The 15,832-nt window shown below is 37.7% G+C and overlaps 1 protein-coding gene across 2 annotated transcripts in view; it reads right to left on the bottom strand.

The window, feature by feature from the left end:
• Nucleotides 1-2,770: 2,770 nt before the first annotated feature.
• The window catches only part of LOC106870502 (kinetochore protein Spc25), a 64,750-nt gene continuing 51,688 nt past the window's right edge, over nt 2,771-15,832 (bottom strand). For both annotated transcript variants that reach the window (XM_014916617.3, XM_014916626.3), the window contains exons 5-6: nt 7,379-7,477; nt 2,771-4,824 (exon numbers count right to left, since the gene is read on the bottom strand). In XM_014916617.3, the coding sequence (XP_014772103.2) occupies nt 4,703-4,824; nt 7,379-7,477 (221 nt within the window). In that variant the 3' untranslated portion in view covers nt 2,771-4,702. The remainder of the gene's footprint in view (nt 4,825-7,378; nt 7,478-15,832) is intronic.

Here is a 15,832-nt window from a genome sequence, read left to right as displayed (position 1 = left end):
GTATGGTCATTAAAAGATCAACCTAATACTAGATATAACAGTAAATAGATTATTAAAATCGCACAAATGCTTACGTCTAAAATAATCTGAGCATCACCAAGAAATTGGCCATATTCTTCTACGCATGACCAGCAAACGTATGACAGAAACTTACTTCCAAAAGATTTGCATCATTTTATTCTTAAAGATATTTTTATATAATCAATAACTTTTAATTTAAGAAAATCTCTGTTCATACACACACACATTAAAGATTTTCCTATTTTCATGAGTTTTTGTGATTTGTTGAAAAATTAAAGTTCCTTATCAATCATCAACGTTTCTAGACCTTCGTAGTCCCATCTTCCGGATAAAGTGATATGGAGTCGTGTTGCTGGGTCTTAACAGTGGGCAGGGCCGAAAGAAATTAATGATGGTAGCAATACTCATACTACTGTACAACGCTAAATAAACAGACGTACATCAATCACGAACAAAAATAAGTCCATGATTTACGATGTGTAATCTTAAAGTTAACACTAGTCACTTTGGCTCGGCCTACGTGAAATAGGGAGTATAACATACCAACATCATTTCATCCTGACGATGATGATACGTTTAAGCTCCTGAAATATTGTTGATGGATTTGGGAATTTTACCGCATTTTCAAACAAACCATAAGGAAATCCATAGAATAAAGTTTGTTAAAAAAAATTAATAAAACTACAAAATAATAATAGATTCATTACAACACACGCACCCCACTTATACATACATACATGTATCGTCAGTAGTTCATATATCCACAAATGAAGCTCACTCTAATTAGACGGTATGTATATTGAGTAGAATCAAATTCTCTGTTAATCAATATTAAAATTTCTCAGTCGTATTAATTAATTCTAGAAAATGTAAATTTAAAGAAAAATGTCTTCCTTTCAATATCAGGTATTATCGTAAATATGCCCGCGCGCACAAATATACAGGCATGCATACATACATATATTTACTTACATATTCTTAGATTCTTGTTCTTCAGTCATTAAACTGCGACCATGCTGGGGCACGGCTTTGAAGGCTTTAATCGAACGAATCGACACAGTATTTATTTTTATAATTAGGTTTGTTACGTATTCGATCTTTGGTGAACCGTTAAGTTACGAGGATGTAAACAAATCAACACCAGTTTTCTGGCAGTATGGAGACAAACACAAACACACACATGGCAGAACAATAAGAATGTCGGACTGTATGTCTTGCGATATTTACTCTGGCTCTGTGCATCCTGAATTCAAATCCCGCCATAGCTTACATGGGTAATGAACTTAATCAATCACCTATTTTATCAACCACATGGCACTTTCAGGGCGATTAGCGGAGTCCATTCTGTTGTAAGCATTCAAGGTCAAGTGTCCAGTTTGAGAATGATTCCGTCCCATTTATCACATAAGCCCTGTAAAGATACCTAAGCCCCTCGGCTATGGGAGATAAGGTTGGACAATAGTCGTACTGATGATAACAGCTTTTGAGTTACAAACACGCGTCCACGACTGTCTTCTTAAGCGTGTTCTTTTTCTTAATGGTATGTCACCTTTGGATAAACTTGATTCTTGAGATTATCTCCCCTTTCATGTTTGGTAATTATGATACATGCTTCAGAGATGGAAAGATATTTAATACATCAAGAATTTATGTTATATGGCATTTGATACACCTGTATTTGTCTAAGCTGTTCAAATACATGCCACTGGCCACTCAGAATTATTTCTATTAGCTCATTGATCAATGGACCGACTGAGTTAACCAATCAATAACGAACCTATAATGATTGCTAGAAACAACAGTAAGCCAAATTTACTATAATAAAGAAATATATAATCCTTTCTACAGAAGGCACAAGACCTGAAATTTGGGAGAGGGGGCTAGTCGATTACATCGACCCCAGTATTCAACTTAGTTCATCGACCCCGAATAGATGAAATGCAAAGTTGACTTCGGCGGAATTTGAACCTAGCGACGGGCGAAATACTGCTAAGCATTTCGTCCAGCGTGCTAACGATTCTGGTAGATCGCCGCCTTAATTAAAAAATATATAATGACTATTGTTTATGCCTTGTCGTGTAAAAAAAAAGCCATTATAACTAGGAATACAATCATGGATTTACAATATAAAATGGTGATGAACTATAGCCTCAGACCCTACCACCAGAATACACAGAGTTCTTTACTAATCTAAGCAATATTTTTAGCCTGTTGTCCCAAGAGAGAGCTTATAAAGTATTTTGACCAATTTAATAATCCCTCACTAACGTTTCTGCAAACAGTAACAACAACAACAATAACAATTCTTTCTATTGGAAGCACAAGGCCTGAAATTTGGAGGAGGGGATTAAGTTGATTACATCAACCCCAGTGCCTAACTGGTACACCCCGAAAGGATGAAAGACAAAGTCGACCTCGGCAGAATTTGAACTCAGAACGTAGCGACGGGCAAAATACTGCTAAGCATTTCGTCCAGCGAGATAACGATTCCGCCAGATCGCCGCGTTCAATAGTAAAAATAATAATTTCAAATTTTGCCACAAGGGCAGCAATTTTGGGAGAGGGGATGAGTCGATTTCATCGATCCCAGTGTTCAACTGGTACCTAATTCACTGACCCGGAAAGGGAAAGTCGACCTCAGCGGAATAATAATAATAATAGTAATAATAATCATTATAATAATAATAATAGCAATATTATTGTCTAACATAGCATTGCCCTTCAACAAGTAAACATATAACAAAAAAAATCAACAGAAGAGAATATTTTATTGCAAAAATTATTTCTATGCATAGCTACTATAATATTGGTGAGAGATTATGACATGCATACCTTTTCCAAAGGCAGACCAACAAAAGAAATAAATATAGACTGAGATATTTAGTTTTTGTATTTCATGATGTGAACTCATATAGTGAAAATATATTTTGTTGCATCTCGAGAGGGTCGTTATACTAATAATACATACACACACTGGTTCAATTTCACTTCTTTATTATTTATTTGTCAATTGATTAAATAGATAACCAATGAACAAATAAATAAGAAGAGTAGTAGAACCAGTGCATTGACAAGCCAAATTGACTGAGTAATTAGCCAGACAATTAACCAAACAATTTAGTTATTTGGTTAAGTATTTTTTATCTTTCAATTGTTTCAGTCATTAGGTTGTGATCATGCTGGGGCACCAACTTGAAGAATTTTTAGTTGAATGAATCGCCCCCAGTAGTTACGTTTTTTTTTTTTCATTTTAAATAGTTGACCAATTGGTAAATAAATAATAATGAAGTGAAGTAGAACCAGTGCAAGTGTTTGCTATTGACATAGATGAGCCTCCCAAGATAAAACAAAATAGAAAAGGACGTTTAAATGTTTTGGTTACTTTCTTCCTTTATTCTTCAAATTCACATTTAAAAAGAAATGGAATTAAAGGTAATCTAATCAGATGGGAGGAGGAGATTATGGCTGAGAAAAGAGGTATGGTTTGGTGTGGAAGTTCAAGAGACATATCAAAGAAGAGAGTCATGCAACTGATAAAATGAGGTGGGATGTGAGATTCTGCTTTTATTTTGCTATATTGTGTGTGTGCATGTGTGTGTGTGTGTGTATGTGTGTGTGTGTGTGTGTGTGTGTGTGTGTGTGTGTGTGTGTGTGTGTGTGTGTGTGTTGGCCACTGCCAAGCTAACACAAATTTTCTTCTCTCTCCAGTTCGTCACATCACAGTGTTCAGTATACAGATATTTTTTCACGTCTGGCCTACAGCCCTTCTTGTTTATTTTCAGTTTCGTCTTCCTGTTGTGTTTTCTGTTTGCTACTATTCCTCTGCATTACAAATTTAATTTAATTTAATTTAAATTGTTTCCGTGGGAAGAACTATTCTAACCATGCGTCCTGCCCTAATTCTTCGAAACGCTTAGTTTACTATAGGGGTAGCTGATGAAGGAAATATTTTCTATGTGGCCCGTTTGTTTTCTGTGCTCTTTTTATGTTCTGCTTTTCATTTTGTCCACATATTTTTTGTGACATCCTGTACCCAGATATGCATCTATATATACATGTAAATGCAGGTATGTACATACATGTACGTATATATGCATATATTCACATATTATTTGTATTATTATATATATATATATATATATATATATATATATATATATTATATAGTGAGTGAGTAGACATTTGAAAGAAAAAGGAGTTACATATACTTTTATTTAAAACAGTTTGATTCAGCCCCATGCAACTTAGTTTCGTAGGCTCATCACAGGACCCTAGCATATACAGAAAGAGACAAAGAGAAATGCGTGTGTGTACCCAATGAAAGTATGTGCATGAGTATACATATTTACAGATCATCAATGTGTGTGTGTGTGTGTGTGTAAGAGAGACAAAAACAATGATCACCAAGGCTATCACTCACAACTTAAAAAAAAAATAATCATGGTCACATGTACACCGAGTTTACAAAAGCTCCCCATATAGTAACAGAATCAAGCAAAATAAAATATATATATATATATATATATATATATATATATATATAAAGGAAAAACACATTGTAAGCACACTCTGATGTCATTGCTGTAAAAACAGACCTCATCTTCTGGTCTGAGGTAAACTGCAGTGTAAACCCACCACATCTTCAGATCAGGAGTAAACTGCTGTGGAAAGATAATGCATTTCAGTGGCAGAGGCTTTTGAAAGCTTTTCTCATTGACAGAATGAAGTTGCTCAAGTTATTGGTTGCATTCAACTTTTGAACAAGTTCCTCTATGTTTGGAACCAACGGGTGGCACTCAGAAACTAAAAGAAAAAGAAAACAAATAACTAACATGTCATATATGCAAACTTCGTTTTTGTATTTGAGTATATTATAGTGTTAATATTATCTAAAAAGTATTATTTCCATATTATATCATTATATATCATATATGGTCTTATGTACATTATTTACAATAGCCCTTGCTCTTAACCACTATGCCATATGCCTGTGGGCAAATGGCATAGTGGTTAAGAGCACGGGCTACTAACCCCAAGATTCTGAGTTCGATTCCAGGCAATGACCTGAATAATAACAATAATAATAATATCGAAAAAATACCTTAGGAATGAGAACCCAGGTTCGAAATTTCCCCAAGACACCTGATGAAGGCTGGAGGGTATATCAGCCGAAACGTTGTGTTAACAACAAACAAGGTGAGGACAAATATCCGTCAATTGTAAATAATGTACATAATTCCTCATCTCTTAAATATAGAACTGTATGATCTTATGTATCATATTAAGGCGGTGAGCTGGCAGAATAATTAGCAAGCTGGACAAAATACTTAGTGGCATTTCTTCTATCTTTATGTCCCGAGTTCAAATGCCACCAGGGTCAACTTTGCCTTTCACATTTTTGTGGGGTTGATGAAGTAAGTACCAGTTGAATACTGAGGTCGATGTAATCGACTTACACCCATCCTTAAAATTGCTGGCCTTGTGCCAAAATTTGAAACCATTACATATTATAATTAATATCATTATTATATAATATCATATAAAAGTAAAACTTCACCAACCCTGTAGCATTACATTCAGTACTACATGTACAATGAATTTTGTAGCTAGAACCTCCCACCCGACACTACACACAAGCAGCCCAATACTCACTACAGTATGCAAAAATAATGGTACATCACTATCCACACTCCAAGGACAATATATATTATTAGGCCTTCCTGTGTTGCTAAACATGTGCAACAAGTTCCCCCACTGGGTCCAATCAGCTGCTATTCTTCCATGTAATGTTGATTGTCTCCAGGACATCTTGAAAATGTCCACTGCCAAGTGATCTTCAGTCTGTCCCTTTTACACCTCCTGTCAGGTGGTATCCAAATCATGGCTGTTTACAGCCATGAGGTTCCCAAGGTTCCTACACCAGAGGTTCCCAACCATTTTCGCCCATGGACCCCTTTGATTCCTATTTTATTCTACTGGGCCCCCATAGCCATTCAATGTTTAAAAAGAAATCCAATTACATTTTTATAATTAAATGTTATTAGGAAATGCATTAAAAAAATTGTTAAATTATTTTGTGTACTGTAAAAATATAACCAATTTATTGCAAATAAACCTCAACAACAAAATCTTATATGGACTGACAAATGTCACATGGACACCAGTGGAGAACAACTGAGCTAGACAGAATGCAGCCAGCCATGCAGAATCAGCGATCTGCAACAGTCTCTTGCAGTGGTTGTGACCTCAGACTTCTCATTTGTGACACAATCCTGCAAGTTCAACTTAAGGATTTTTCTGAGGCACCTTTGGTGGAATATATTTAGTTTGCTACCCCTCTTAATACGCTCTTCCGAGCTACCATACTCTATACAATGTTCCGTTCACCCAATAACACAGGCAATCAATCCTACACTACAACACTGCCCAATACACATCATAAAAAAAACAGTGCATTCTATCCCATACAACACATTATAAAACTACTATCTTTCACTCAAAACCATAAACTAACACCATAACACTAGAGTTACAACACACTTTACAAGACAAAACCAAGTCCATTGCAGGGTCCAAGGCCAACAATTTTGAGGTGGTGGGGAGAGACAAATCTATTACAGCAACCCCAGTACTTGACTGGCACTTTATTTTAGCAACCCCAAAGGGATAAAAGGCAAAGTTGGTCTCAGTGGGGTTTGAACTCAGAATGTAAAGAGCTGGGAAAAAAATGCCACTAAGCATTTTGTCTGGTACGTTAATGATTCTGCCAGCTCAACAAAAAAAATTTCTAAAAAAATTCTGGAAACTCATGTAATTTACACATTCACTAAAGATTATTTTTATTTTTGCAAAAAAAGTATGTAAATTACATGGGTTTTTACGGTATTTCATCAACCCCAAAAGGATGAAAGGCAAAGTCAACCTCAGCAACATTTTAACTCTTAATATAAAAATGGATGAAATCCTGCTAAGCATTTTGCCTAGCATGCTAACAATTCTGCCAGCTCACCGCCTTCAACAATGCACAATATTGAAACTGATTCAACAGTACAACAGCCACACAACATAACAACAGAATCAAAACCACTATGAGCACAATCAATACTGCAATACAACAGCCAACAACATCACTACCCTCACATAGTCAGTGCCCCAAAACTACAACTAAAACCAATAAAACTACACACACACAGTACCACAACACTACATCCAACACAATGAGTACCACAACACTATCACCAATACTTCTGCTGTCAACACACAGCCAGTACCCCACAACACCACCACTATCGCAATCAATACCACAATACTTACTGCCTTACATCATGAAACCACATCATTACAGTTTAATACTTACCAAGGTATTTGCTGTTTTCATCAATCTTTATAGAGAAAATGTACAGTTTGTTGGGTTTGCGATGATTAATTGATTTAAACACCATCTGTATTTGATCACCTGTCAGGGAAGATAGAAAAGGTAGGACGTTATAAATATTACGGTAGATAATCATTCACACTGAACTAATTCTATACACAACACTAGAATTACTTCAAAATCATTAATAATCTCAATATTCTCAGAATTATTCATCATCATCATTATTCAAGCCTTGTGAGTGGATTTTGTAGAAGGAAACTGAAAGAGCTCATCACACACACACACACACACACACATCTTGTACTTGTTTCAGTCATTAGACTGTGGTCATGCTTTGGTACCACCTTGTAAAATCTTCAGTTGAATGAATCAACCCAAAGACTTTTTTTTTGTAATCCTGACACATATTCTATTGATTTCCTTTGCAAAACTGCTAAGTTACAGGGATGTAAACACACAAACACCAGTTGTTAAAAGTGGTGGTAGGGGACAAATACAAACACAAAGATACACACACATACATACGTACATACATACAATGGGCTTCTTTCAGTTTCCATCTACCAATTCCACTCACAAGGCTTTGGTCAGCCCGAGGCTATAGAAGACACTTGACCAAGGTACCACACAGTGGGACTGAACCCAGAACCATGGGTTGGGAAGCAAGATTCTTACCACACAGCCACACCTGTGCCTACCTTATATATAATTTTCTGTAATGTTTATTGCAGGCTCAGGCATGGCTATGTAGTTGCTTTCCCTCAACGTAGTCTTGCATTCAGTCTTACAACACGACACCTGGGGTAAGTGGCTTCCTCTATAGTTCTGAGCCAACCAAAGCCTTGTCAGTGGTTCTGGCAAATGGAAATTGAAAGAAACCCATTGTATAGACATGTGAGCATGCATGCACATGTGTGTGTATGGGTGTGTGTATGTACACACACTTTTGTCTTGACATCATGTGATAGTTGTAAATGAGCATCATCATACAAGCAATGTTCTTTATTTTCACTCTTCCATGAAAAACGTGGGGCCATGGGGAAATATAACCTTCCGTGATTCACAAGAGACTGTAAATGGAACCCATCTACAGGTGTAAGCTAATTCAGTCCTCACTGGCCAATTCAGGCAATGCTCACATGCCAAAGGATGAAACACTTGTGATCCTGAGATGCCTGCTAATAATACAGAAGGGATTCTGACATTGCAATGGATTCAGAAGAGCTTGCAATACCTCTGAGTAGTACCTGTGGTTTTTGTATGGTGCAAAGCATCTCCAATGTTTATTTTGTTGGCATTAATTAGTGTTCATTTAATTAGATCATGTAACCACCAACATTTGGCAAAAGTAAAATTATTATTAATAAACCTGCGTAATACCAACTGATATAACTCACAGTGGCAAAAATATATTCCAAACATTACTCATAATATGAAGAGAAACATCTGGTATGTACATAATCCTAATACTATCAAAATTCCAATTAAAGAGTCTTGCTTCTTGATTGGAGACCAGCTCGTTCTCTCGTGGAAAAGAATTTTAAAAACATACATAATATTGTGCAAACATCTCTCTTAAAATGTGTAACACCACTTGTGAAACTCTCCTGTCTGTTGCTGCAAAGCTATTAAATATAAAATCATCTGGAGAAAAGTGAATGCTAGTATCGAAAGTTCATGTTCTATGAGAAAACTTGTGTTAACCTGTTCAAATCAAAATAAAAGAAAGAAACAAGGATGCTGAACTTGATGGGTTTAGGCCAGACTGGCTGGCAATTACACAGACAACACTAGAAGCTGTATGTGGTAAAAAACTACAAAAGCAAACTAAATGCTATGTATAAACTGTACACAGGTTGCTTGAATGTATTTTACCAAAATTATTATGAAAAAAACCATGTTATGACTGATGAGTAGGCAAGAGGAAAGGAAGAAGTCTGGCACTGTATCAGACAGCTCTTATTCAATGCTCTCCTTCAAGAAATTAAGCAGCATTACAAGTCTAGTGACAATATAGGGGATTTTGAAGAAGGAAACTGAAAGAGCCCATCACACACACACATCTTGTACTTGTTTCAGTCATTAGACTGCGGCCATGCTTTGGTACCACCTTAAAGAATCTTCAGTTGAACGAATCAACCCAAGGACTTTTTTTTTGGTAATCCTGACACCCATAGACTATATGAAAGAATTTGAATGAACCTTGCACATAGATACTACAGTCATTGCACATTACCAATGTTCCATCTGTAACAAAATTTTTATCTTTTAATCTTTAGTCAGGGATATTTCTACTGAGTTGCTGAAGCAGAAATATTGTTAGAGTAAATATTCTGCTCAATACCACATATCAGCTAGTCAGTTGCTTGACCTTAACCACTTGAGCATGTCCATTAGTGGCTGACAATATGGGTGTCTCTGATCACGAGCAGAAAAAGCGGGATAAAAGGGGAGCATCATAGCCATGTGTTGAGAGGGATTATTTGGGGCTTGAACAAATCAAAGTTTGAAGAAAATATTAGCCATTTTTCATACTTACTAGGGAGGAAATCACAGTTGTTACCCAAGGACAAAAATCACGTTACACAGTGTAATGAAAAATAGAGTTACCACTAAGAACTGAAGCAACCACTACATAAACAGTATGAGGTTATCAATGAGAATATTCCATGGTGAGAGCTTGTCTGCACTACTGTTTGTTCTGACAGTGACCTCTTTGCCAGCCTTGCTGAGGAAATGCTAAGGTCACAAGGTTACAAGGAAGAGGAACATTAATATCTCACACTTTTTCCCATCAATGATCTGCTGTATTTAGGTAATATTCAAGAAGGATAAGGAATGGAGTTTGGTCAGGGTAAGTGTCCATATTTAATAATTGTTTACCACAAAAAAATCATATGGCTATCAATGAGGTGGTTATCTCTCCTACCGCTCTGAGAATTGATAAGAATGTTACAGTGCTGTAATAAGTAAAGCAACAGAGACAATATTTCAGCTAACTTCAGGAGGTATGAATTGTCATTGCTGTCCGCATTCAGCAACATTATACTTTTGTACAATTTTGACATTAAGATTAGGAAGATATTAACTACCATTGGTAACTTCCACATCAACACTGACACTGACAGAATCTATGTTAAATGGAGTGATGGAGGTAGAGGTGTAAGAGAAGTCCAAACAGCTTATGAGTAGTGCATCACTTAAATAACACCTAATGAACAATTAAGTGACAAATGAGTACATCATATATGTATTCAACAGTGAAAATACCAGAAGATTAGGTGAAGAACTCCTGAATAGGTACACTAAGTATACTTCTGCTCCATGTAAACCAAAGATGGCTGGACTAACTTGTTTACACAGACACTTGCAGGAGAAACACTCATCACATCAGCAAAGGATTCATATCCACAAGATGGAGGACACTAATATCGGTTTCGAAATTTTGGCACAAGGCCAGCAATTTCAGGAGATGGGGTAAGTCAAATACATGAAACCCAGTGCTCAACTGGTACTCATTTTATTAACCACAAAATGAATAAAGGCAAAGTTGACCTCAGTGTGAGAACACTAATAATGTTGACGTTTAAGTGTAGTCTTCTGGACCTGTGACAGACATTACATTCCAGTTAGGAGGTTACACTTTTACTATTCAGGAACAATAACTGGTTACTAAACACCAAGCAAGTAAAAGATATATGAAGCCTCCAACATTCATGTTGTGATAGGAAGAAACAATTGCACCAAACCAGGGTGGAAGACATTATCTGCATAATCAGCTGCCCAAAAGTACCCACAATGCACTACCATTCCTATGAGAAATGACACTACAACCAAAACTATTTACAGCCGTCACTATATGAAGGATTGCCCAACAACTCATACTAAAAGCATGCCAGAAAACTGATGGAATATTCCAATAAAAACAGCTTTCAGGTGCAAACATAACAGATCTGATTCTTTGGGATAGAAAACTAATATCATGCACCACTCTAGAAGTCAGTTGTTCAGGAAATGCAAAAGTTTCCTCAAAAGTTGTGGACAAAAGACATCTATGGCAAAATAATGCAGAACATACAAGTCCTGTATCCTGACTATAAAATCCTATCTTTACATATCATTGTTGCAGTTGCTATGTAACAACAGATTTGTATTATAGGCTGGAAGTATTGGAACTTTCCAAGAAAGAGCAAAGAAAACTGACTTGCACTCTCAATTCCAAAGATTCTTTATTTGGGTTTACAAGAATGAACACAGAAATAGAAAAATGTGCATATGCCATACACACATATTTTCATAAAAAGTAACCAGACAGATGTGGCAGTGTGATTATGAAACTTGTTTTCCCAACCACATGGTTTTAGGTTCAGCCCCACTGCATGGGACTTCGAGCAATGTCCTCACTATAAACCTGGGACAGCTAAAACCTTGAAAGAAGCTGGTCGTATGTGTATGTATATATGAATAAATGTGCATGCGTGTGTGTATATATATATATGTGTGTGTGTGTGTGTGTGTGTGTGTGTGTGTGTGTGATCAAACTGGCTCCAAAGCTGATGTTGGTCTGCATCAGCAACTTATATGATGTAGTGAAATTGATTAAAAGATTACAGTGAACATGCCACAAGGAGTGGAAAATCCAATGTTTCAGATAGCCCTTCAAGGGGAAAGTCGAGAGGAGAGAAATTAATGACAAACAGTAGAGGTGTGTGTGTGTGTTTGTGTGTGTGTGTGCGTGTCTCTGAATTTGACAGTGCGTGATAGTTGTAAACAAGTGTCACTTTCATACAGGTAGTGTCTTTTGTTTCCATCGTCTGTGTAAACATATCCAGCAAAAGGGAATTATACCTTACTTGGAAACAGGAGAGTGTTGACAACAGAAAGAGTGTCTGACCACAGAAAATTTGCTGTAACATATCCCATCTAGCCAACGAGAGCATAAAAAGTGAACATTACCCTTTAGCATTTCAACAGGCCATAATTCACCAAAGCATACTATCTGTTACATGTCCAAACCAATCAGATCTGGCCTCTCACATACTCATCCTACAATGCCATTTGTGACAATAAATGACCACCTCATCAAAATCTCCAAGCTAGAAGACAACATACAATTAATTCAAAACAATGTCAATAAATAATCATTACATTCAACAAAATAATCTGAATGCTAAAGGGTTAAACTGAAAGTGAAGATGATGATCCATGTACTAAAGAGATCTGTATACTGATTACATAAATAAAAACCCATCCACCCATATGCCCATACATGTCAACACACAAATTCTCAAATCCTCAGGACAAGCCTCGTAACTTTGTTGGTGACAGTTTGGCTTGAGCTTTCATTCTTTTATCTTTAACTTATTTCAGACACTGGACTGCAGCCATGCTGGGGCATCACCTTGAAACATTTAGTCAAACAGGACTTATTTTTTTTTTCAAATCTGGTATTTATTATCATCATCATCATCATCATCATCGTTTAACGTCCGCTTTCCATGCTAGCATGGGTTGGACGATTTGACTGAGGACTGGTGAAACCGGATGGCAACACCAGGCTCCAGTCTGATTTGGCAGAGTTTCTACAGCTGGATGCCCTTCCTAACGCCAACCACTCAGAGAGTGTAGTGGGTGCTTTTACGTGTCACCCGCACGAAAACGGCCACGCTCGAAATGGTGTCTTTTATGTGCCACCCGCACAAGCCAGTCCAGGGGCACTGGCAACGATCTCGCTCGAAAATCCTACAGGAGCCAGTCAGGCGGTACTGGCAACGGCCACGCTCAAAATGGTGCATCTCATGTGCCACCCGCACAAGAACCAGTCCAGGGGCACTGGCAACGATCTTACTTGGCTTGCCGGGTCTTCTCACGCACAGCCCATTTCCAAAGGTCTCGGTCCGTAGTCATCGCCTCGGTGAGGCCCAATGTACGAAGGTCTTGCCTCACCACCTCAGCCCAGGTCTTCCTGGGCCTACCTCTTCCACGGGTTCCCTCAACTGTTAGGGTGTGGCACTTTTAACCATTAAGTTACTGGGATATAAACAAACCAATACCAGTTGTCAAGCAATTTGTGACGACAAACACAATGACACACACATATACATACGCACATACAAACATATACATACACACACACATATATATATATTATATATATGCACATTGAACAATAAACTCGGCTTGTGAAGACCTGTTGAGGACAAGCGAAAGCGAAATCTTGATGGCACCTGTACCAGTGGAGCACTAAGAGCACCGTCCGAGCGTGATCGTTACCAGTTTCGCCTTCCTGGCACTTGTGTTAGTGGTTCGTGAAAAGACATCCGAGCGAGATCGTTGCCAGTGCCGCTGGACTGGCTCCTGTGCAGGTGGCACGTAAAATACACCATTTCAAGTGTGGCTGTTGCCAGTACCACCTGACTGGCCTTCGTGCCGGTGGCACATAAAAGCACCCACTACACTCTCGGAGTGGTTGGCATTAGGAAGGGCATCCAGCTGTAGAAACTCTGCCAAATTAGATTGGAGCCTGGTGTAGCCATCTGGTTCACCAGTCCTCAGTCAAATTGTCCAACCCACGCTAGCATGGAAAGCAGACGTTAAACGATGATGATGATGATGATGATGATGATGATGATGCACACACACACACACACCTGACATGCTTCAACAGTTTCCACATCCCAAATTCATTCACATGGTATTGGTCAGCATGGGGCTATAATAGAAGACACTTGCCAAAAGTGCTATGCAAATAGGACTGAACTGGAAAGAACGTGATTGCAAAGTGAGATTCCTAACCACAGGGCCACACCTGCACCAATATTCTAGAAAGTATTTAAAGAAATCTCAAAGAAAAAAAAGATACATAATGACCTGGCACAGAGAAAAGGAAGGGTACAAGAGTAGAAATGAGCAGGGCAGAAGATGCTAACATCATGGTAAGGATAAAAAGACAAGAAAATGTCCATGCGAGACTAACGATGAATCTACAGATATTAAATATGAAGTATAACATTAGATATATACATGCAATTATTGCATGGTATTAGGACATAGGAACTGAATGGAGAGGATATGTGGGCACAGGTGTCTGGGTGCTGTCAGTTGTGCATGGCTGACTGGGGAGATACACACAAGCACATGCACACATATGCAAGAGTATGCAAAACTATATATAGCATGAGAGAGACATGCAAATATTAGTTTATTAATTGAACACAACAGACAAACACTTCCTCACTCCTCATACACTACACAGAGGGAAATAAGCTCACACACATAAACACACAAAGAGGTATACACAAATACATACACACAAATATATACATACATAAATATACACAGACAGGTACACCACACACACACATGTATACACACGGTGTATACAAAGGCGGTGAGCTGGCAGAAACGTTAGCACGCCGGGCGAAATGCTTAGCGGTATTTCATCTGCCGCTACGTTCTGAGTTCAAATTCCGCCGAGGTCGACTTTGCCTTTCATCCTTTCAGGGTCGATTAAATAAGTACCAGTCACGCACTGGGGTCAATACAATCGACTTAATCCGTTTGTCTATTCTTGTTTGTCCCCTCTGTATGTAGCCCCTTGTGGGTAGTAAAGAAATAACACACACATGTATACACACAGACCAACATATATTATGTGTGTGTGTGCATGTGTGTGTGTGTGTATATATATATATATATATAGATTGATATATATATATATATTACATATATATATTACACACACAAACACACCCATACAAACATATAGGCACATATACACCCTCATATGTACATGCACATACACACACATTCACATGCGCACACATGTGAGGGTGGAAAAGAGAGGGGAAAACAAGAGAACCATTAAAATGACTGATGTTGAATCAGCAATGCCAAAATAGCTGTTCCAAAACCTGTAAGATCAGCATGCTTGAATGATGATGTACAACAGAGCTGAGACAACCACTGCATATCGGTGGTATCCTTCATAGCATACAAGAGAGAAGACTGCAATGGTACAGATGTGAAGCTCACGAAGTATGGTAGGTGGTTGGGTGAGAAGGTGTTAACTATATGATTGCAGACAGAATGAGCCTGCAGGAAAGGAAAAGCAAAAGATGTGGACAGCAGTGGTTAGGGCTGATTTCAAGAGGTGAGCCATACAAAGGTCATCTCAAAATAGCACAAGTACAAAGATGCTGTAGTGAAGCTGACTCTTCTAACACATGTCAGCAGAGAAATGCAGACATAAAAATGATCTTGTACATACAAATATACATATATACACAAATACACACACACACATATATATATACACACATACACAAACATATACACACACACACATATGTAAACATAGACATATATAAATATAAAGACACGTGTATGTATGTATACACATGCATAATCAGCATGAATGTTATAAAAGGAAAA

The sequence above is a fragment of the Octopus bimaculoides genome, chromosome 18 (assembly GCF_046866305.1).
Source record: "Octopus bimaculoides isolate indiv1 chromosome 18, ASM4686630v1, whole genome shotgun sequence".
Lineage (NCBI taxonomy): Eukaryota > Metazoa > Mollusca > Cephalopoda > Octopoda > Octopodidae > Octopus > Octopus bimaculoides.
Note: the sequence above shows the minus strand (reverse complement) of the source record. Positions and strands in the feature narration are given on the sequence as shown.